Source organism: Balearica regulorum, chromosome 6 (genome assembly GCF_011004875.1).
Source record: "Balearica regulorum gibbericeps isolate bBalReg1 chromosome 6, bBalReg1.pri, whole genome shotgun sequence".
NCBI lineage: Eukaryota > Metazoa > Chordata > Aves > Gruiformes > Gruidae > Balearica > Balearica regulorum.
This window is the reverse complement of record NC_046189.1, coordinates 14,262,693-14,286,503: the sequence shown is the minus strand read 5'-3', so window position 1 is coordinate 14,286,503 and position 23,811 is coordinate 14,262,693. Positions and strand designations below refer to the sequence as shown.

Sequence of the window (23,811 nt, the reverse complement as noted above, 5' to 3'; positions counted from 1 at the left end):
CTTCATAAATTTTTCCACAGTTACTCTAACACCCAGGTAGTAGGATGCTATGAATATCCTGCACACACAGCATTACTCAGGAACTTGTGAGAAAACGTGTACCAAAAATTACTTGTTACTTATAGTCATCACTAAGTTTGGGTTTTCTAAGTCTATCACTGTGTTACAAATGTAACCAAATTTGAATATGTTACCATATTTTAGCTTTCCTGTTATTTTTATTCTTTCTTTCTCTCCTAAGTAAAAGCTAGGAAAAGAAACTTCCATTCTATTATGCTTCCATGAGGAAAGACCTGATTTTCCCTGCAGGCCACTAGGCAAATATAATTAGAATCATTTAGGATAAAAGAGATATCCAAGAAAATTGTTTTGACTTTCTCCTCTCAACCTCTGAGAAGAAATTTCTTGCCTGTGGTTTTCAGGTAGTGACTCAGGAGTCTGGTAAGCTTGTTTATATATTGCAGAAACAGTTAATTTCCTTCTCATTAAGAGCTGTGCAGTGTTGGTGCTTGAATTCCAGTCTGAACTACTATCTCCACAGGTAGAATAAAAGAATTCAAAGAGTAAAAGACTGCCAAATCATATTCCATATAGAAAAAAACAAATGTAAATACACATTAGAGAAGCTAACTTTTCCTCTCCTGTCTTGGAGGAGCAAACCAGGTAGTTTGTAAAGACTACTGGTAGCATCCTTCCCTGCTATACTCTCCTGAGACATCTGCCTCAGAGACTCAATTTTCTGTGCATACACTACTAGAAACTAATTCCCTGGAGACCACTTGCTCATGAAATGAATGATTGCTAACCACTTTCTTCAAGACTTACACCTGCCCCTCCAACTCCCATGTGAACCCTTCCATGAAGATACTTGTAACAATGATATCTCAGTTCCTGTAAATGTTGCTTCTCCCACATGCATTTTACCTATGAAACTACACTCTTCCAACTCCCTTGTGATACCCCCTTCTAAGCTCCTCTTTCTAAGACCAGTGAGACATCCCTCCTCATTCTGTCCACATCAGCTGACAAATAACAAATAAACTCCTCTTGGTTTCCTCAAGAAGTCTAGCCTGTTCAGAGTTTAAACCTCCACTTGAACAGAAATAATGAATTTATTCCAACTGTATGTATCTGATTGAAAGAAGAGAAAAATTTTTATTTTGCTTTAAACACTCACATCTGATAAAAAATTAGCAAGTACAATAATATTTCATTTAACACAGTCTCCATCTTTTAAGACGCCAAAGACATGCAAGTGAAAGTGGTTCCTCAACAATCCTGGTTAGATAAGGACTTAATTAATTGCATATTTGACTTAAAACATATGAGTAGTCCCTATAAAATTAATGAAATAAATTAAAAAACACAGAGACAAAAACGATCTTGTCACTAAGATGTACATAGTTAATTTTTTGTGTTAAAAATCAATTTTGCCTAGCCATATACATTCTTACACAACTACTGTGTTGTAGTTGTCTGAGCTGGGAGCTTGGAGTTATAAAACTGCTACTCTATGTGTGAGAATCTTGCTCAAAATGGTCTTAATATGAACTTTTTATACATTAAGCAATGTTTTTGAAACAGTTTATTGGTCTGAAGAAATAAGTTGTTGGATGTAAATGAAATCCTAGATTAAGAATGCTGTATTCACACTGTTTTTGAAATATTTTTCTGCCTACAGATTTCCAGGTTTTTTGATGAGGAAGATACAGTAAAAGCTATTCCAATGTTTAGCCTTTCTTTGTAGTTTGCTCTTCTGAGCAATGGAAACATTGTTTTAGCATGGGAATTTTCAGCATTTTCTCCTCCAGACAACTCTGGCTAAAGTGAACCAGCAGGCAAGGTTTCCATCTCTGTAAAAAAAGCAAAAATGGTACATATTTTTTCCAACCTCCAAAATGCAAGGAGATAAGCAGGGCACTTAGGTAATCCTAGAATAGTATGGCACTTGATACTAATGTCACAAGAGTAGGGCAAAACTAAGCTGTTAGCTGCTAGCAGTGGAAAGGTTCTCTGCTTAGTGTTTAAAGCAGGCACAAGAAGCATGGGATAGCTCTACAGAAAAGTAGTGCCATACGAGTAGAGAGCAGATAGGGAAGGACACTCATGTCTAACTGGGAATCTCTTGTCTGGGTTAATCAAGCTCATGATTAGTGGAATAATTAAACTCTGCATTGAATAAGAAAATCTTATTGCGTCTGTAGTCCTCTCCTGAGAAAGAAGCATGGATAACCACAAGGCTTATGTGGTTGCTAAAGGCTCTGGGCATCAAGCTCCAAATAGTTTCACCATTCTTCAGCCTGCCTTTAATGCAAAAGAACAACTCATACTATGATATAAAAGTACTGGAAAGTACTTTTTGTATTGAGAGTACAAGAAAATTTGAAGGAAGGGAGAAAGAGGACTAACTAGGGAAAAGGCCCGTAGGACCTAAAAGTAGAAAATGGCTAGAACACTGGGAAAGTGCAGGGATTTGGGAACCTGAGAATAGGGAAAAAGTGAGAAAACAAAAATAAAACACACTTTAAAGTTCATCTGTTCTTATTTTGATGAATGATTCTTCTTTTCTTTATGTAATCTTAAGAGGACAGAGAACTTGAAAAGCAAAATAGGTAGGAAAAGCAGCACAGAAAGACAGGAGAAGATGTGGGGTTTTGTATTCTGCATGGGAAAAGTAGACCGTGGATTCAGGGAAGTTTTGCCATGGTAGTATAATGGAGCTTATAGTCTTCCCACATGCTCCTAAATATTAGGAAGCGATATTGAAATTGTTCTATAGATTTTTAGTTGAAATTTCTCATATCATTATGTATTAAATAAAAATAAGGCATGATGAACTTGGTGTGTCATTAACAAAGTGAAATGTCTTAATAATTTATAACGTAGGGATCTCTAAAAGATCTTTTATCTGTTGTAATTGGAAGAAGTGGCAGATGTGGCTGCCACTTACCAAGATTGCCTTCTCTATAGAAAGTAGGAATATCTCTTTTTTTAGCCTACTGTCTTTAGGTGTCTCAACCTTTTGTTCTTCTGACTGGCTTACAGACTAAAGATATTGAATGAACTGTTTGGTACTGTAACAAACAGAAAAATGAAAAGTTTGAGTTCCAATTTACAGTATTTTTTTCTCTGTTAGGAAATTCAACTCAATATTTCTAGATAGTAAAGAATAGTAAAGTATAGTAAAGAATATCTTCAAAAACATATAGTAGGATATAAGGTGAAAGTGCTTTTTTAATAACAGTTACTTGGGTTGAAAAGATTTTATATTTACTAATAACCTAAGACAAAATGTGTCATGCTAAATGTATTATTTATTCTCAGCTTTTATATTAATGATTTGTGAATGACACAATAGAAACTTATCAAAACAAGGCTGCTACCACGCAGGCTTGTCCTTACTATCACCACGCCCCAGGCATGGTCAGGATACATTGGACAAGCACTTGTTATTTATATTCCTTCCTGAAGAATTTTATATCTATTTAAGTGGAAGGGATATAAAATAAGAATCCATTACTTAAATTCTCACTTAAAACTTGATCTCATCTTTTATGGGGACAAAAACCCACCTTGACGCAAATATTTTTTACTAGTGATTTTTATCAGCTCCATTCAGATGTATTTCTTTTATTTCCTTTAGTGCAATGAGCTTTTCCTGATTGGGAAAAAAAAACCCAAACCAGGTTTAGTGTCACTCATTCTTTTCATCCACTGTAATTTCTAGCACAAACTTAAAATGTTAAATTAAAATAATCCTTACACGTTACTAGTATGACTGAAGATCACAAAATCTGATTGAAGCTAGAATGTAAAGTTTGGGACCAGTCTTCTTAGTATTTTAATATTTAGCCAAATTATATTTATCACTAAGTGACAAAAAGTTCATGATACAATTACTGCTCACTGATTTTGTGTTTTCTGAAAAATCCCTAATTCTAGTAAAATCATAGAATCATAGAATCATAGAATGGTTTGGGTTGGAAGGGACCTCAAAGATCATCTAGTTTCAACCCCCCTGCTGCAGTCAGGGACACCCTCCACTAGACCACGTTGCCCAAAGCCTCATCCAACCTGGTCTTAAATACTTCCAGGGATGGGGCCTCCACAACCTCTCTGGGCAACCTGTTCCAGTGCCTCACCACCCTAACAGTAAAGAATTTCTTTCTAACATTTCAGCTAAATCGACCCTCCTTCAGCTTGAACCCATTACCCCTTGTCCTGTCACTACACTCCTTGTATCTGGCCTTCATTCATGCAGAGTCACAGCCATAAGGATACCAAAAGATATGTCTTCTGGCATAGAACTACCCTGAATACCACAAAAGCAAAATCAATCAGCAGTATAGAACGTAGAAACATTAAATTAAAGCTAATATTTCTGTTTTGCACAAAGCCTGCAGAACTTGTGGGTACAAATTCTACACTTACATAGGTAAACTTATTTTATCATCTCCTTTTTGAGCAACAGAGCAGTCGTCTGTTCATTTCCATATATAAATACTACCTTACCTTATAAATATTTATCATGGATAAATGCATGTGTGCCATTTGTATGTCTAACATTTCGAGTAAAGGTCTTGGTATTCAAAGTTATATTGCAATGTACCCACAGGTGGCAGAATGGGCATACTCTTAGATACAAGAAATTATCACCTGAATCAGCTCATGGGCTAAGCGTCCCAGAACTTCTTGGGTTGTTTCATTAATTTCTAATTCTGTCATGACTTCCCAGTTACCGTTCTGGAACTTCACTGGCATAGAGAAGACAATTCCTTCAGGAATGCAAAATTGACCTGAAGAAGAAAAAGTGACCCAAACATATTATTTCTGATTAAAAACCATCACCTCACCAGTGTCAAGATTAAGTCCTACACACTTGCAAAAAGCTTGTGCAAAACACATACACCAGAAAAGCATTTAAACTGAAAGACTAAGAGACAATGTGCAACAAGACAATATTAACCTAAGAGATGCTTATAAGAAGTTATTACCAAATCACAAGCTCTGGAGAGCAAAACTGCTCAGATTTGGAGGTCCTTATGCTGAAAAAACCTCTCAACCTCCCATTATATCATGATTTGTTTTACAAGTTTTTATTAAATTAAAAATCTTCATTAAAAAATACCATTATACATACTGGGGAAAGGTACAAGAGAATATGTGCAGCAAAAATAGATTTACCTTTAGTAAGTATTCCCACAGAAACGATTTCCTCAGGAGGAGAGCCATGATACCAGTATCTCAGTACAGTGGCTACTGCATGAGCAGGTAACATTCCCATACAATGACAGATCCGGGAACTCAGTGAACTCTGTGCAGACAGAAATTCTGAATGGATCCATTCGCTACCAAGAAAAAAAAGGGGCGGGGGGGGGGGAGAAGGAAGAAAAAACTAAGATGACTGCAGGAAGAGTAATTTTCTAGAGGAAAAAAGAACTAAACTTGAGGGAAGAAAATTGTCGAAACTTATTAAAACTTCACTGCTGAAGGCAAGGCACTTAAAGCAGAAAACATAGCGTCTAGCAAAAAGTGGTTCAAAAGGTAACAACAAGCACTACTTATCTATGAAAGTGAGGTCATTTACTCAAGTCATCATCATCATCATTTTAAAAAGGTAGTTGTTGTTGTTGTTCTTCTTATTATTATTGTTATTATTTACCATCTTACATAAGAACCCAGCCATGAACCATACCCTGTGCTAGGCACAGTACAAGTATAGAACAAACGAACTGTCTGCCATCCAGTAAACACCAGGTTTAGACCAGAGTGGAAGCTCCATATATCTGGATCTGAGTGCATGTCACATCTGCTGCCCCTCGCTCCACTCATCCTTTCTCTGCTGTTTCTCTTTCCACAAGAAGCTATCTAGCTGCCAGGTATCCTTTTTACACGTTAACAAATTGTCTGTTTTGGGAAACTGACAACATTGGTGTGCTCAGGCCATATGTTCAAGGGAATTCAGATACTTCAAGATGCAGATATATGTTTAGTATTATTTCAAAGTTTCTTCATGCATACTAGACATCTAAGTCACTATCTGGACTTCTATTACTTCTTACAAGCTGCTCAGGATATAAAAGAAACACACTTAATATGTAGGAAAATACAAACAAAGTTGGCAGGAGAGTCAGAACTATGTGCAGCACTAGGAACTATGCCTTTTGCAGACTAAGTACTTCAACTTGAGTTTTCCTTTATATACAGTGCTAATCAGTAAAGACAAGTCTTGAAAACAAAAACATTTCTTGATGTTTATTAAACAGTTCAGATAAACATGGATTAAAAGCAGTTATTTAGTTTTACTTTAAAAAAACAAATCTGTACAGTACCTATCATAAATCATATTCAACAAAGGATGTGGAAAATTAGCTGGGCCCCAAATAGCACAGTCATATCCATAAAGTTTTGCATGCGACAAATCGATGTAGTTACAGCCAGTAATATTGCCCCAAACAATCACATCTTTAACTCCTGTAACAGAGGAAAATACATAGATGAATGAAGAGACAGACAAATACTTTCACAATGTATGCTGGACTAGATGACCATCAGAAGTCCCTTTCAAGATGAATTATTCTTCAATTCAATGTCCTGCCTTGACAGCTGAAATGATTTGATCTGAAAAATAAAACAAGGTTCTCCAAAACATATGAAACCTCATCACAAGATGAAAAAGGAACTTTGATTTATATTATGTTATTGTACATAATAGACAAAACCTAGTAAATACTTAGCTGTTAAAACCAAAACAAATCATACTGCAAACATACAGCAATGTTCCTTCTAAAATTCTGTACACGCAAATATAGACTCCCTAACAGTAGAAAATAATTTAAAAAAAAATCTACCTGCTTTGGTGCAAAAATAATTTATCTAGCCTAGCTGATAGTCTATTCAGTCTATTAACATACTTTTCTATTTTATTAGGCTCCAAAATATCTAGATTTGTCATTGATGACCAGTTCCTAGCCCTGCAACATTGAAAGAATCCTGATGCTGAGCAGGCTGTTGGAGCACACCTTTGCTATGCAGTGCAGAACCATGCAAATATAACCAAGCAATAACAATTGACCTGAGAAAGCAAGTTAATTAACGTAGAAATAATACTACATCACAGTTCTACTATACTCTCATTATCTGCACAGCAGTATGTTGTTGTGTTTATTCACAGCTAGCTTGCATGTCTCCAAAATAACAATGTGCTGCAGAGTGCAAATGCAATCTTGAAGTCCTAGTTCCTGTTCCACAACATAGCTCGGTCCCTCTTAGTATATTTCCAGCATGAAATACATGCCAGAATGGCAGGGCTGCATCCAAAAGTTAGCAAGAGAATTGACATTCATGGGATCAGGCACAGATCCATACAGCAGTAAGCACAGAAAATGGTAGCACCTGCTAGTCACACCCTGGCATTCCATACAGCCATGCAGTTCAGTGGGTGCACGGCTGTGCTTGCATTTCTGCGCACACATCAACAGTGTTCTGCAGTGAAATATGTACTCTCAAAGGTGTCCAGCCACTGAATTCCCCAAATGCTACCAGAACACATAAATATATTCACCTGCTGCATTCATATTCAGCTTCCTGGCCAGCATGGCTTTAGCTGCACTTTCCCAGGATGTTGCAACGGCAATGACATTTTCAGGCTTAATGGATGGGCCATATGTCATAATCATCACCGCCTTAAGGTTTACAAAGGTTTTTCCTGATGAAATTACTTTGACCTCACTCTTGGCATTCTTCTCAATCAGGGGAGCATACACTTGACAGATCTCACTCACTTCTCTGATGCAGTTCTCAAGGGATTGGACTTCATGGTTTAAGAGGACATCATCAAGAACAATGACAATATCAGCTTGAATAAAAGCCTCTTCTAGTTCAGTGTGCTCTGAAATACCGCAGAGGAGTGGGAATGCCATGTCTTCAGCTTCCATTACAATACCACAAAGAACTTCCTTAAACTGGTCACTGTCAAGCAAATGGATACTGATTTCTGTGGTTGCCCCGAACACTTCTCCATTTGCCAAGAGAGGGATCAGCTGATAACAGATTGGAGCTGATGCACTGATAAAAGAAGGATATAGAAAAATTATAGTTTACCACTAACCACTGCTTGTTTGGAAGTACCACATAAATAAACACAAAGATCTTTCTTTTGTATTTGTTTATGTGATGTTTAAATAGACCATTAGCTTGGATCCTTTACTGCTCTTTCTGTCATTTCAACAGGTTAAAAATTTAAAGAGTTGGGTCCTGCTTTCATTTGAAGGTTTTTCCATCCTATACGCTTCAGGTGATATTGTCACTTAAAAATGAGCATCTTTAAAGAATCACAATTTTTTGAGGTGCTGTTAGGACCACTAGAAATACAGAAATTTCTAAAGTTAGAACTGGAAGAGACTCTCTATTTGTTTAAATATTTCCAAAAGCATTTAATGCAAGATAGTTGAACTACAAAATTCCTAGATTATTTTGTAAATACTTGCTTTTCCCTAAGGTGATCTGGGCTCTAAACGTTGCCTGTTCACATCCCTCACTTAAACTGGTGCAAAATGTAACAAAAGTAGAAATAATTTCTAAATTATATATTGAATGGTCATAGTGAGGTGCACAGAACCTAATTCAAATCAGCAAATTACAGGGATTCATATATAACTTCAGATGGTTACACTTGGTATATGTGATAGGAAAACATGCATTCTTCTGAAGCTGAATGAAACTTCACAGATATTCTTTGTACTCTCACCTGGTGATCCAGATCTGCAAAGGCTTGATAAGACTTTTAATCTCTTCCTTCTCTTTTTCAATTTCAATATGCGCCTGCAGGTTCTCCTCAGCAATGTCTAACATTTCCTCACTCAACATCATCGAGGTGATGCCATAATAGTACTAAGAAAAAAAAAGGGTGATCTCTAATCAAATGACAACCCAAACACAGCAAGCTAACATTTGAAAGGATAGCTTTATTTTAGATTTGAAGGAGGAATAAAGAAAAACAATGTTATAAGAAAATGTAAAATATGGGTTTACAGTATTAAAGGCATCTCCTTACCTGAGCATAGTCCAGAAAATCATTAATTCCTCCCAGAAGCAGACCCTTCCCTCCACGGTCCAACAGTTCTCTCCAAATGATAGGAGATCCTCTGTGTTCCCATCCATTCATTTCACAAATGTCATGAAGCCACTGCTAATGTAAACATCGCCGCAAAAAGGTTTTAATACTTCTTCACATTTGATAACACTTAAATGTTACAGCTGTTAACATTATTTCCTCTCCATATATAATTTCAAGGTTCTTCACAACTTACGTACCAGTGTGTGCAAAATGTGGGAATAACAGAAAGCAATGCACAGTGATACACTGTGATACCTCAGCAAAAGGTCTTACTTCTGATTGATTTTTCTGCTGTAATTTTGCTCAATTATCTTAGCGGTACTAAAGATAGCAATGTTGTGAAGCAGCAAGCAATCTGAGGATCCCTATTTAGCTGCAGAAGGTAAGCAAGCTGCAGAGGTTAATTGCTGTTCACTTAACTGTTTGAATTCCTTGGCTGAGGTGTCAAGCAAAAGATAAGTAATAACCATCATACTACTGTCTCTCATGAAGTAATACTGCAATTTTTTTCAGTTCCTTATAGGAACTACAGTGTAGACATGGCAACATGTCTACAGCAAAAGTACTCAGAAAGGCCCATGCACATTGTAAACAAATATGTGAGATTTAATTTCATACTTCTATTGTAATTCAAAGCCCTTGAATGCCAGAAATGTTCTTGACAAGTAACAAGTCTGAAGGCATATGCAATCACAGTGTGCAAAAGATTTACAGGCTGAGCCGCCATTTATACATAATAAAAAACCAATAAACTTGAATTTCTTACTGACAAAGTACAGCTTTAGGCTAGCCCTCATTTTGTGCCCATGTTCTGTGGTAAGACTCACAGAAATACCAGTCTCTCATAACATTCAAACTTTTCCTCTGGCTGGCTCTCACAGCTAAAGCTGCTTCTGCAGCACCTCTACCCACATATCAAAATGCTAACAAGAAGAGGCATACTACAGATAAGCACATTCTGTAGTTTGTAGAGCACTGGGACATCTACCAACAACTTGACTTACAATCCCTTACCTCCCATTTGTCAGGGTGCTGAGTGATCTTGTGAACTCTGAAGTCTGGCAAGTTAGCCTGGAGATAGTCAGCCAGGAGTTCAGCTTTGGCATAGTAAGGGCAGTTTGCCTTACCTGTGAACACAGCGACACCACCACAAATGGAAGATTTTGTGACATTAACTGTAACAGACCAAACGTTTTTTAATTGTTCCAATTCAACGAGTCTTATGTAACCAACATCCTGTGATGCTCCCAGAAAGTAAGAGGACAAGCACATGATCCAGCAAAGAAAGGATATTTTGGAAGTGAAACACTCTCTTCAGCCAGCGGTTAAGGGGCTGAGGAGGGCAGCCCGAGGAGGGGGGTTAGCAGCAGAGAGAGGCAGAAACCCGACAGGATGAGAAAGCTGACTCGGCAACGGCTGAGGCAGGGTGTCGTAGACACCGCTCTCTTAAAAGAGGGACTAAAAGAACAAGTCACGAAACCGGCAGAGAAGAGCGGCCGCTACGAGCACAGGCAGGCTGCCGGCCGCGCCCTCTCTCCGTTCGGTGCCCCGGGGCCGCCGCGCCGCCTCACCTGCCAGCACTAACTTGGCCATGCGCGCGGCACCCTCCAACGGTCGCTTCGGCGTTGCGCAGCAACGAGCCGCGCGCCACGGCGGTTTGTCCCTCGGCCCGCGCCGTCCCTCTCGCGAGACCCGCCGAGAGCGCGCGGAGACGGGGGTCCGGGTGTTATGGCGCCGCCGCGTGCAAGGTAATGGCTACCGGCGGCGAGGGTCTGGTGTGTCCCCCGCCCGTCCTTCCCGGCGCGGCTGAAGCGGGCGGCACGGCTCGGCTCGGCCCGGCCCGGCCTGACCCGGCCCGGCCTGACCTGGCCCGGCCCGGCGGGTTCCCCCGCCGTTGCGACCGGGTGTTCCGAGCCGGTGCGGAGCCGCCGAAAGGCCTTTGTCCCCTTGGCGCCGGGCCGCGGGCTTACGCCACTGGTACCGTACTCCCCGGGGCCCAGCACCTGCAGAAAGCGAGGCCGAAAGCGGGCTTTGCCCCGCCCGCTGTCCCCGGCCCTGGGAGTGTGCCCGCGGGTGTGCCACGGCCGCAGGGAGGCTGGGACAGGCTGTTGGCCGGGCCGGGCTGCTGGTGGCCGCAGGCGGGCAGGGTTCTGTTAAGCGGAGCTGAAGGCTGGCGGTGACTCGGCAGAGCCCTGTCAGGAGGCGCATCTGCTTGGAGAAACGGCAGTTAGGAAAAGACTCTCCCTCCCAGCATAGTTTTTGGTTAAAACAACGAAGAGGGAAAAGAGTTGACACCGAGAATGAGTTAGCCTTGTGTTGAATGTTTGACTAAAACGTAGAGGACCCAATAAAAGTCTCTCTGCAAATAATTTTCCAGGGATCCTTTTCCAAATCTTTTTTCTTGTAAAACATATGCATACATTTGGCATTTTACTTCAGGAATTGAAAGTCTGGTAACTAATCTATAGTTTTCAATTGTCTTTACAGATAAGTGATCTTACACAGTTTCTCCAGGACTGTTTCTACTTGTAGAATTTCATCGGATCCCTTACTTTGAGTTGGCATTCCAAATCTATTAATGAGACATTAGCTAAAATGAATAATAAAATAAGTTACTTGTTAAATACTGTTAGATGTATGCCTAGGTGCAATTCTGTGCTCACTCCCAAATCTTCAGCCACGACAAGAAAACACATTTTATGGATTGGCAGATACAGGGATCCCCTGGAAAATGTGAACTTCAGGAAATTGTTTGTAAATATTTTTCCTTCTCTGCATGGATCATCTCTTCGATTTCTATCTCAAAAGACAGATGTTTTTAACACAGGTGCTAAAATACAACCAGAGAAGAGTATGGAGGCTTTGGTGAGCGACCAGGCTCCCCACAGCTCCTTGGAACTTGAAAAGTTGGATGATTCTGGGAGCTTTAAAGTGAAGCATGTAATGGATCATAGTGAACCATTTTTTAATAGTCTCCAGAAATGTACCTGCCCTTGCGATGTACTGGACTTGGCTTCAGAGTCTGCTGTTTCCATTAAGCACTTCACAAACTGTTTAACTACAGTATGGAGGCTCCTCAAAAACCTGTCTGAAGACCAGCAGCGTTACGAGAAGCAGCTGATCTTTGAGCACCCCGCTTTTGTCAAGCTTTGTCAGCAGCTGCTGCGGGACTCCAGAAGGATGACGCGGGGTGACCTGGTGTTCAGTCTGCATGCTGCAGTGAACATAGGCGTTCCTCAGAATACTCTCCTAGTCCAGACTTTGGTGAGGGTGTGCCAAGTAAGTATCAAAATCCCTCTTCTCCTAAGCTTGGGCTGAAACCTCGGGCCTTGTTGTGGGAGGCTGTGCAACATCAGAGAGAGCCGGGTTACGTCCCTGGTTTAATGGAATGTTCCATGGAAACAGGGCCCCCATAGTTAATTTGTGCATACTTCTAATTTCCTTCATTTTGGGAATGACTACCTGATTTCAGACAGATTTAACAGACAGTCTCAAAAACTGTTAGCCTTTTCAAAACAACTAAATTTGATGGCTGTGAGACCTTGTGGGTCACTGCAGAATTAAAGCTTATGAATTGACTTTTGGGGGGATGAGAAGATGACAGGTACAGATTAAGAGTGGTCAGTTGTTCTTTTCTGAAACTTACTGGTCTTAAGTAATCTGACATTGTGAAAACTGTTTAACAGGAGAAGCTCAATCAACTTGATAACCGATGTATCTCAGTTTTGGCAACTACTTTAGCAGGGCTGGATAAGGACAAGAATGTGAGCGCTCTTCAAGCTGGACTACAGTGAGAAAAATCTTTCATATGTTCTTCATATTTACATGTTGTTTGAATATATGTGTTTTAGAAATCATGGAGGGAACGTCTGCACATAAAAGATACATTGTGCTTTTAGGACTTAAATGATTACAAAAGACAGCAGCTGTAGAAGACAGTGATTTTTGTCATTGTCTTTGCAGTTTTGAGCAGAAGGGCTTCTGATGGCATAGATTGCTTTCCAGGGGATTCATATTCTGACTGCAGCTCCTTCACTGTGGGATTTTTGTGGTGTTGATGAAGTCACTTCACGTATCTGTGCCTCTGTATTACCCTTGTGTAGACAGGAGGTAATGAGACTAGCTTACTTTGTGAAGTATTTTGATTTGGCATGATGAAAAATGTGTTTAAACAGCCAGGGAATATTTTCTTTTAATTTAATAAGTAAAAATTAAGATGAAGACACGCTTAGACTTTGTGCATCCAGCAAACCCTTCTGTGTAGTGCTTTATCAGAATCACTTCTTTGGCTGTAGTGATTTTTTGCTGGGCCAATGACATTTATGTGGGTAACCAATCTGCTCACTCCCATGAGATTGTTTTTACTGAGGCTGTCACAAAACTTGCCATGGATTAGAACTTTTTGGTCCCGTGTCAGGTCCTGCTTTGAGAAGGTGGATGTGTTACTGATATACAGAAACAGGTTCTCCTGGAAGCTCAGGTACACAGTTCTTGTCAGAGATCCATCTACATCTCTTTCTGTGTCTTGATGTCTGAAGCTCCTGCTCATTTGCAGGGAGCCGCATCTGCAGGGATGAATTTCAGAGCAGTGCACTGCCTTAGAAAGCGACACTTCATATTTTTGTAGCTGTGCAGGTATATTTAAGGGTGATTCAGACATAACAATTACAGTACCTTCCTCTGAGACAGAAAAGGAGGTGCTGGGAAAGCAGAACTCCTTCATCTTGATATCCCCTTCCATTCCTGCAGCCCACAGCACTGCTTATTTGGGTTTTTTCCCTCACTTGCACCACGGGGTTGTCAGTGTCTATCCCTGAGTTTCCTGGCTGTTTCAAAACTTGCCTGCACATAGATGATTCTATGATAAAAATGTGATTTTTTTTTTTTTTTTCCTTTTTTTTTTTTGAGGAAGAGTGGTAATTCCTTGAGGCTTAACAGCCCTCATGTCTGCACAATCACATGTGCAGTCTGGGCAGATGCCTTGCTGTTAACGTATCAGCAACAACACTCATATCATCATATCAGGATAATATTAAGAAAGGATATATAATTATTTCCACGTGGGAAAATATCTGTGCTGCAGCTACCTCATGTAGAGTTATGCCAGCCTTGCAAAAATGGAGGTGGGAGAGGAGCAGGGAATTAACAGCTTTAACTTGGGAGTACATCAGTGAGGGAGAAAGAGGGTACCTACCTGTTCCTGCTGAAATTAGGAAAGCTGTATTAAACAGTTTCTCTAGCTCAAGGCCTTGTGTGTGTTTCTTCATCAGATTACTAGTGGAGCAGCGCATTCCAAGTATCAGAGACATCTTTATACTGCAAAACCTGATGAAATGCCTGGGAAAAGATGCTCCAGTCTTTCTGAAAAAGAAATTAGAGGTAAATTTAGTTGGAGACTCATTTTTACTTCCACAAAGCCTGTGCTCTTGCTTGTTTATAAATTGTGTATGGTTCTTTCCAGACACTCAAAGAGAAAATATAATAGAAAGGTTAACTGCATTTGCTATATGAATCATAGTCCAGTTATATCTGCAGGAGGAACGTAAATTTGAAGGTTAGGAATATCCTACCATAAAAGGGGACAGAAAGCAATGGAGATAGTACAAAAGGAATTGAGGCAGTAAAATAGCAGCGCCCTCATCTCTTGTTTGGGTTGGCCACATGATATTTCACAGAAGTACTTACAGGCTGTTTCCTGATTACCTCACCCAGCTTGTGGCTGGAAGACCAGAAGACAGAAAACTAGTCAGTGATGGGGCTGTGTCCAATAATGGTACAGAGCTAGAGGACCAATGGGAGTGAGATGCTAGGAGAACTCACCTAGCTTGTGATCTTATCTTTCCCTGTATCTGAAACCCCCCCTGGGAAATACAGTGGTTGGGAGCAGGCTGCAGGTTTTATGGCAGGATGTACTGGGTTTCGTCCCCTGATTTAAACATGCTTTTTGAAACCTTCTTTCAAACAGGGCCTGCTAGTGTTTTCATCACATGGCTGAAGGGCTCTGAGGTCAGAGTTTGTAACAGCATTCATGAGGAAGTGAGGGAAGATACCACTGATGGGAAACTGGGCAAGAATAGAGCAGTGCAGGGGGCTCATGCAATGTGTTAGATGGAAGTAAATCATAAAACCTTGGACAAGTTATCACTTTTTATAAGATGGTGAGAAACTGGCCGAAGATGTGGTGGAATATGGAATTGAGAGGAAAGTATCCTTTCTGCTTGTTAACTGAAGGGAGATCTTAATTTTCTGAGTCTACAGGGTGCTATTTTTAATACTGTGTAATTTCTATTGTAAATGCATTTTGTATTTAACCTTTATATTTTATTTTAATAGCCAATATACTTTGTAGTCTCATTTTTAGTGACATTTATATTAATCTAATAACTGCTTCAATAAATGAAGTCTCTTATGTGGCATCAGAGCTGTCCTTCTGTGCCTCAATCCACATTTGTAGCTGGGTGTTTGTCTTAAAGATAAGCCACTCGGTGTGCTGTTGGATCACTTTGAAGGCTTACAGCTTTCACACACATCCAAAACAGTAATTGGAGTACCATTAAATCAACTGTGCCAATTAAATTTCTGCCACTTTTTAAAGAGTTGTTAGAAGATATATATTCACAGTATTTGGAAATAAGTTTTACTGAGACGGCTTCTAAAAAATTCCATATGAAGGCAAATTGCTGGGAACTTGCATAGTGACAGGGCTGTGGAACACTTGATCTGCTATAATTGTGTATTAAGAAATTGTGAGTTGTTACCCTATGCTTTTGCTGTTTGTTGCTCATTTTTCTTTCGTATAAGTCTGAACAGGCTAAGGAGTTTGGGAAAGTTTTGGTGAAAATGCCTTCACCAGAAAGCAGTGATAATACACGTGAAGAATGAAGGACTTAATAAACTCTAATTCACTTTAGATGGCAGTTTTGAAAGAGATTGACCATCTGACTTTCCCGAATGCTCTGCGTGTGTTTTTGGCTCTTGTTGCAATGAATTATTGTTCCATTCCAATACTGAATGCCTGCAGTAAAAAGATCCAGGGTAAGAAAAAAATATGTTTATTGAATTTCCCTTCCTAATACCAAATTCTTCCTAATTATTGTCTCATCTCCCTTTTCTGATTTCCTTTAAAACTCAGGAAACATCTTTGTTTTACAGCATATTACAGTAATGTGGAGCCATTTGACAAGCAGCAAGACAGAAAATTACTGATAGATAGCAAAAGCAAATAGTTCTTGTAGTCTCTGCCCTTCTTAACACTTACCCGAATTACATATTTTTCTGTATGTAGAATTTAGGAAAAAGAATTGAATTCTAGCAAGAAAAAAATAGATTTCAGATAAACTTTTAAAACAAATCTGAATTGGAAATGGGCATCTAACAGGATGTATTGGTGGCTTAGTGCAATTAGTTGAACTAAAGGGAACATAGTGTTTCCCTGATTAACTAGATTTAATTATTGAATGCTGCTTAATAACTGACCTCATGCTGCAGCCCAGAAAAAATTTACATGAAAACCTAATGCTTTCACCTCTCCATACCTTTACAGTACATTTCTTAAGTATATGTGGTTGGTATGTATTGATTCACACTTAAAATACATATGAATTTGCGTCTAAAAAACATTAAGATAACAAAATACCATTCTTAACATAAATGAACCAGGAGTGTTTGGGATGCTTGTACAGCCTTTATTTGTCCTGGTTGATGTATGTGCTAGGACACGATCTTTAATAACACATACTGGCTTCTCCCATAGAACTTTCACCACACACTATGTGGGCTAGATGGCATACACAGAGTGAGCAGCTACTCCATACTTTTTTCTGCATATTTTTAGTGCATATTCCCAGGACTTACATGCTGCACATTGTGAAAATGATGCGCTGGGGACAGAGTAATTTATTTCTGGACAGACATGACCTCTATCAGAGGCTGGAGATGGAATGGGAAGAGGAGGGAGGGGCATGCTTTGGGGCCTGTGGGGCGAAGGAATTCTCCAGCAGGTTATTCAGGTTCTGTGCTGTTGCTGGGGCTCTCAAGAAAGTAATCCCCTCTCCCATATCTGGGGACTTGACCAGAGTTAAAATAACTGTGTACTTCACAGGTAGTTACTGAGTTAGTTTTTGCAGCAGCAAGGGAGTGACCCAGTGGTGATACTCGTTTTCTAATTGTGCAGAAGAGCGACATTGAGGTCAAAGTGTCTAGTAATATGAGATTACATTAGCCTGTTTTCTTTAAGAATACCTGGCATTACAAATCACTTTATTTGATGCACAGCTCTCACTGGCTTCAGTCACAGTTGTCGGCACTCGGCACTTCAAGAAATGAGGTAACAGTGGTTTATGCTGAGCCTGGAAAATCACTGAGCACAACTCAGAGGAGTTAAATTCAGTTATTTTCCTGCTATCCTCTTGAGTCATCTGGCAGAGGAAAGGACAAAGTCTAGTTTTGATGGCTGCTGATCCTCCTACTGTAACTGTGTTCTTTTCTCTTGCAGTCACTGTCTTTTATGACATGTATGCCCCTCACTGCAGCAGACAAAGTGGGATGTTCAAGAGAGCATTGTTCTTCAGTACTTAATCTTTTTCATCTCAGGAATAGGTCCATCTTGTGTGGCAAATGAGGCAGCAGTCCTGTGCACAACTCTGTTGTCATCTGGCACTCAATCTGTGTCATCATGCATATATGCCAGAAGATTATGTTATGGTTCCACGTTTTCCAGTTTGGCATACACTAATGCTTTAGTGCTTTTTAGACATAGATTTATATCTGTGGTTTCTTGCAGTTTTGTAAAACCAAATTGGAAAAAATGTAAATTTCATCATGTGCTAATATCTGATTAATCAGCAGCTTTAGATCCACCTCTTTGTTACTCCCTCAGCTGACATGGTGAAGTGGACAACCCAATGGCTCAGTCAGTACTAAAAGGGCTAGCCTGAGGGTTTCCAGGCTGAGTGCAGGGAGGTGCTGAAAATCAAGACTCCTGAAACAGATCATGTTATAGGAACACAATCTTCTTGCTTCTTTTGTTAACTTGTCCCCTTCTGCTGATTTATCCCCTCTAGCTTGATCCTGACTCAGTTTGGTTTTTTCTGCCTCTCAGTTTCTTCCATGTGTTTTAGCTTTGCTAGCTAGTCTTGATCTGTTCTGCAGTTCCTTACCTGATGGTGGGGTTTTTTTTGTTTCCCCTCCTCCATCCCTTAGCCAAACTGTTCCCACAATGTCTCGAACCTACAGCTCCCATTGCTTTGTATCATTTGTCCTTTTTTGCTCTTCTGTTACAGAGAATGTCCACGATGCTCCATTTCGGCAGTTAATTCTCATTCTGGAAGGTTGTTACAATCTTCAGTACCGTAATGTAAAATTGTTTTCAGCATTAGCAGACTATGTTAGTTCTACTGCCTGCCTTTGGGATAAAAGACAGGTGAGTTTGAGACCACATAATTTATAGTGGTACTAGTAGAATAAGCAGTTTCTAGTGCTTTCCATCTTAGTTCATGTTTGTGTTTGATCTTTGGAGAACAGATTTTTTTTTAGGAATATCAGTCTGATGAAATTGATGCAGTTACATTTTTAAAATGGTTTTCTATTTATTGATGAATAAAGAAATAAGAAATAAAAGAGGTGTAATAGTTTGAAAATTTTGCTTTCATTAAAAATGTCTTTTATGAAATCAAGAGGTGGGAGCCACTTTACCGGCTGTCTTGACCTTATAAAACTGTCTTTTCTTTTAGGTTGTCCTTTTTCTTTCTGCCTTCGAGACACTTTCCTTTCAGCCTAGTGAGCTGATGGGTACTTTTGCTGAGAAGGTGACAGAAGACCCTGAATTCCTCAACTTGAAAAACCTTTTGATTGTTCTCCGAGTATATTCACGACTCAACTATGTTCCCAGAAGCCAAAAGCATCTGTAGGTTTTCATTTAGAATGCCTAATAATACATTATGTAGTCAATATAGAGTAATGTATGGCAACTAGTATTTGATTTCAGTTGCGAAAGAGTTCATGATCCTGTTTTATTAATCTGTAAGGTAACTCTGCTGTGTCTTTTCACATTTTTTCTACATAGGAATTTTTCTCTATAATAGAAAATGGAGACCTTGGTTCTAGACTGACCAGGCTACTAAACCTGTTGATACGTAGCTGTGTCCTCAAAGAAGAGTCAAAAGCTAATGTTAGATTACACACGATATAATTATACAAGATAATAGAGATTTCTAACTTGTATTTTTGTTTGAAGTCTGTATTTTATATAGCCTTATTTGTGTATTTAGATACTTTTCTTCTACTTTTGGAAAAGGTTTTTTGAGACTCTTCATAGCTGCTTGAATAAGTACCTCCCTCAGATTTCCAACACAGAACTGCTGAAGGCAGTGTATTCACTTAGCGTCTTGGGATATCTTCCTCATCGTGCACTTGATGAGCTGCTGCAAAAGGACAGCAGGGATGAACTACTACTGCCAGGTCAGCCCTTACTTTGTCATGTTCTCGTTTTAAAAGGCATAATGCCTCTGTACATAATTTATTTTAATTGTATTCAAAGTTTAGAAATTAAAGAATGCAAATGTGATTAATATTAAAAGTGAAGTCCTCAAGACAAAGCTAATGTAGTGATGGTGGCAGCAGTTTACTAGTAGGTGTGCACATGCAGAGAGGTGAATGTGAGATTTGTGGAAATGGTAGAAATGGGTAAGAGCCAGAGGTTCTATCTTTGACAGATGTTCAGGCATTTTTAAAAACAAAGGAAGTCTTAACCTTTGCAAACAAACCTTAGTGCCTGGAATCATGAGTAAAAGTTTTTTTGACTGCTCCCATGAGGAACTTGGAATGGTTTATAGTAGAATTTAATTTCCACATTACAATTCTCTACGGCCAGTAGAGTAGTTCAGCAGAGTAGAAATTCAGTGTAGAGTAAAACACTGAGCCTGCTGTGGCTGAACCTGAAAGCTGTAAAGCTGTAACTGCTTAGAGTTTGTGCAGCTTAGTACTCTTAAAGTATAGTTCCAAAATTACAGCTAAGTCTGATGTCCCTTCTTTGTTTTATAAATAGCCTTCTAGTTGTCTGGATTTCATAAATGGCTTTTATGCATGCTTTCTCATTCCATGTTCTCCTTAAGTCTCCTGTAATAACTGGTAGCATGCACGGAGCTGTGTACAGAAGAGGGGAAGGACTGGATAAACGGGCAGGTCCTAGCCATAGGCTTTATAATTAGTAAATTGATGGTATATATTTAACGATATATTGAAGATACTCAATAATCAGTGTAAAACCAATTGGGTGTTGATTCCTATATTGAAATTCATTTGCTCTGCCAGACCAGACTATAAATGATAATAAAATGAAAAATTCTGCAAGATGATACATTGGATGTAACTTTTTTTTGTATCCTTTTTCAGATGATCTTTACAAAGAACAAAAGGAAATGATGCTTTGCTGTGTGAAAGCGTGTATGGAACTTGATAGCCCTTCCTTCACAAAGCCTGCATTTGTGCTGACTGAGAATTTCTCTTCATTAGTATCTTTTAATCTCAGAAAGGCTCGGGAGGCACTGATAGAACTTCTGGGAGATGAGAACATGTTTCGGCAAAATGTTCAGCTGCCATATAAATATCGTATTGGTATGAAGCCAAATTACTGTCATATTCTTTTTAATGTAGATTTATAATCCCCAAAATAATAAGGTGGTAACAAATTTGGGTAGGGCGCAAGCGATTAAAAGTGCAACACTTTGAAGTCACAATCTTTTAACAAATGATGTCCTTGATTGGTGAATCTTCTTTCTAGGATGCTTCTGTTAAGGTATTTAAGTCAATTTACTAAAACTTTATGATTGCTCTTAATTACAAAACTGCTTTGGACTTTTTGTTAAGCATCAGCAAGCAGATGTTAATTGTACATAAATGCAATATGGCCAACTGTTTCAGAGAGTTGACATGTTAGTACTAAATCACATTAGAAACAACGCCAAACAGCAGCCACCTTTTGTTCTCCGACTTGTTTCTTCTCTGAAGCTCTGGCTGAGGTTTGGGTTCTATTTTCATTTATGAAATGGTATATGACCTTCTTTGACAGGTGATTATTTCATAACATTTGGGGTTCTTTATATTTTGATATTGCTAATTTTTTTTGCCAGCCACCCAGCTTACCAATTTTTCTGTATTTGTAATAATTTTTGTTCCCAAATATTTCTAATGAGGAATGGGATTATAGGAAAATCTGAGTAGGTATGACAGACTGTGATCAAGACTAGTTTCTTTAAAATATGATTTCACTCCCATAAAGTTATATCTACAGTTTCCAAAAACAAACGTGTTTGTTTTTCTGGAGATGTGCAAGCTATAGCTGTTCATATTGGTTGCAGGGAGGGAAAAGCTATCAGTAATATGTAAATTATTAGAGAACAGCAATTAGAAACAGAGCAGTGACGGTGTCTGTTAACTTTTTCAAATGACCTGTTCATTTGAAAACAGTGTGAACCATTATTGTTCAAGTGAGAACATAAGTGTAACCTCTTGCAGTGTTAAAATACTTTGTTGTTTTGTTTTCAGATTTTGAAATCAGAATGGATTCAGACAGAAAGAAAGTGCTCCCAATACTTGCAACAGATGATCACACTGACTCAAGTGTTCAAAGGTGTCTTTTTTGATTGCGTATTTTTTCTAGCAGGCTAGTTTTATTTATATGTATTCCATCCAGTTATTTCTTTGGTTCCCTGATTTGCAAAAGCAAAGTAGATAACTAACTTGTTATTTGTGCTCACTGAAATATACAAAATTTGCCATGCCAGTTCAGAGCAACAACTCATCCAGCTCACTACCTTCTTCTAACAGAGGCTAAAACTTAACATTTCAGAGAAAGAGGCAGGAAACATCACAGTAATCTGACATTTTTGTAATGGATATAGGTTTTGAAGTATGACTGAAATCCCTTCCAAAAAATTGCCGTTACGGTTTTAATATTCCAAATATTTGTGTGTCCAGTTATTAAGTCTCTAAAATGTGCATGTCAATGGTATGTTATGGCAATTAATTCAGCTACTGAAATATAATTTGAATAAAAAGGATCATCATATCCACATTTTAGGTGATTAATTTAATCTTGTGTAGAAAAATGACCTCTCAGTAACTGAACCGGGACATACATCATTTAAGTAAGGCTTAAGTATAATTGAATAATACTTAATGTTTGGGTGCTGGATCACTGCACAGAAATGTATTTTGTATAGTTCACTTTTTGGGAAAAGGAGAGCTAGTGTCTAGAGTGACAGAAACTCACTGTCAGGCTTCCAAGGCATTCAGCTTTCCTACCCTTCCTAGTAGGTTTTTATCGCAGGAAGTAACTGATTCTGAATATTAGCAAAGGATCAAAGTAAATGCAGAAGCTGTCAAAATAATGTAGAATTTTGAATGATCTATTTCCTTCTCATTGTGGAAGAAGTGGAGATCTAAGGACTTACTTCTGCTGTAGGAATTTGGGTAGATGCTGATAGTTGTGTGAAGCTCATAGAAGAAGTCTGGAGAAGGAAAAGGATAATGAAATTTGTGCAGTCCTGATATTTTTGCCTACTAGAAAGCTATATATTCTGCAGTGTTAAAGGACATCATTGAATAATTGTCTTAAAAATGCTTATTCTGCATTTGTACAATGAAGTCTTCCCTACTCTTCTTGGTTGTAGATTGGCTATTCTCTTTGTTCCTCTGTCTGCCTTCTGTGTGGGCACAACGCACCCCCAAGGAAAGCTGGCAATGAAGAAGCGGCATCTAAATAAACTGGGCTATCATGTGATTCTGGTAAGAGTCCTGTTACCAGCACAGTGATGAGTACAGTTTTTTTAGTAGAACAGGCCTTGTAGGGAATGGTGAGCCATCTCCAGAGTGGTAATTGTACATCATTGCTACTTAGAAGGTGGTAGAGAAAGGACAGAGGAACTCTAAAGACAAGCTACCACTTACTATTATCAGTGAAATAAATATGGTCATAGTTCAGAAAAAAAAAAAAAATCCAGCCACTGAATTGGTTTGTACCTAAAAACCTACATGACTGGCTTATTTCCCTGATTTTTATAGAATGAATGATTCAAGTCAACTTGTTTTCAAAATACAATGACTCCCTATGGCCTTCCCATCACTGAGTGCTTGACTTACGGGACAGGGTAGTTTGCTAAAGACAATAGAACTAATGTACCCTTTCCTTTTCCTTTCTTCCAGGTCCTGAACAAGAAGTTTCAGGAAATGACAAATGAAGATGCAGTTGAGTTTTTGAAAGGAAAAATTTATTTAGAAAATACTTTCCCTTCTTCTGAAGTGACTGTGCAGGATAATAATTAAAATAAACTAAAAATTTTGGGTCTCCTGATCTCTCTTTTTCCTATGTAATTAATGTAAGGTTTTAACGGAAGAGATAAGCAATTTTATACACAGCTGCCTACTCCACAGTATTACATACTGAGAAAAGTTTATAAAATGAACAATGTCTGCTGATAGTGGGGGTTTTCTTTTGTGAAGGGGAAATGGATTTTGTTTAGTGGAAGGAACTACTTAATTAATCCAAAAAGCCTGCTGGCATCTATTGCTGTTGAAATTTCTTAATTTTGTCTTCACTTTGCTTCCCTTCTTCCATGCCCCAAGTCAAATTTCTCTCCTGAGGTGGGTCAGGGAAAGTGACCATTTCAAGTTCTATTGGAATCAGACCTACAAAT

General features: G+C 38.9%; 2 protein-coding genes across 3 annotated transcripts; one reads left to right on the top strand and one right to left on the bottom strand.

Annotated features, from left to right (window-relative positions):
- Positions 1 to 1,138: 1,138 nt before the first annotated feature.
- Positions 1,139 to 10,954, bottom strand: MDH1B (malate dehydrogenase 1B). Its single transcript, XM_075756410.1, has 10 exons — positions 10,690 to 10,954; positions 10,133 to 10,245; positions 9,056 to 9,190; positions 8,750 to 8,892; positions 7,565 to 8,067; positions 6,333 to 6,474; positions 5,185 to 5,348; positions 4,657 to 4,796; positions 3,573 to 3,658; positions 1,139 to 1,853 (listed from the first exon to the last, which is right to left on the bottom strand). The coding sequence occupies exons 1-9, from the start codon at positions 10,709 to 10,711 to the stop codon at positions 3,593 to 3,595; spliced, it is 1,428 nt and encodes a 475-aa protein (XP_075612525.1). The 5' UTR covers positions 10,712 to 10,954; the 3' UTR covers positions 1,139 to 1,853; positions 3,573 to 3,592.
- FASTKD2 (FAST kinase domains 2) lies at positions 10,763 to 23,468 on the top strand. 2 transcript variants are annotated; one of them, XM_075756407.1, is made up of 12 exons: positions 10,763 to 10,866; positions 11,606 to 12,397; positions 12,805 to 12,908; positions 14,389 to 14,497; positions 16,030 to 16,153; positions 18,400 to 18,539; positions 18,850 to 19,022; positions 19,413 to 19,576; positions 20,510 to 20,731; positions 21,662 to 21,746; positions 22,789 to 22,903; positions 23,321 to 23,468. In XM_075756407.1, the coding sequence occupies exons 2-12, from the start codon at positions 11,714 to 11,716 to the stop codon at positions 23,438 to 23,440; spliced, it is 2,040 nt and encodes a 679-aa protein (XP_075612522.1). In that variant the 5' UTR covers positions 10,763 to 10,866; positions 11,606 to 11,713; the 3' UTR covers positions 23,441 to 23,468. The 2 variants fall into 2 exon arrangements, with proteins under 2 accessions (XP_075612522.1, XP_075612523.1); XM_075756408.1 differs by having other exon boundaries at positions 10,826 to 10,961.
- Positions 23,469 to 23,811: the final 343 nt, after the last annotated feature.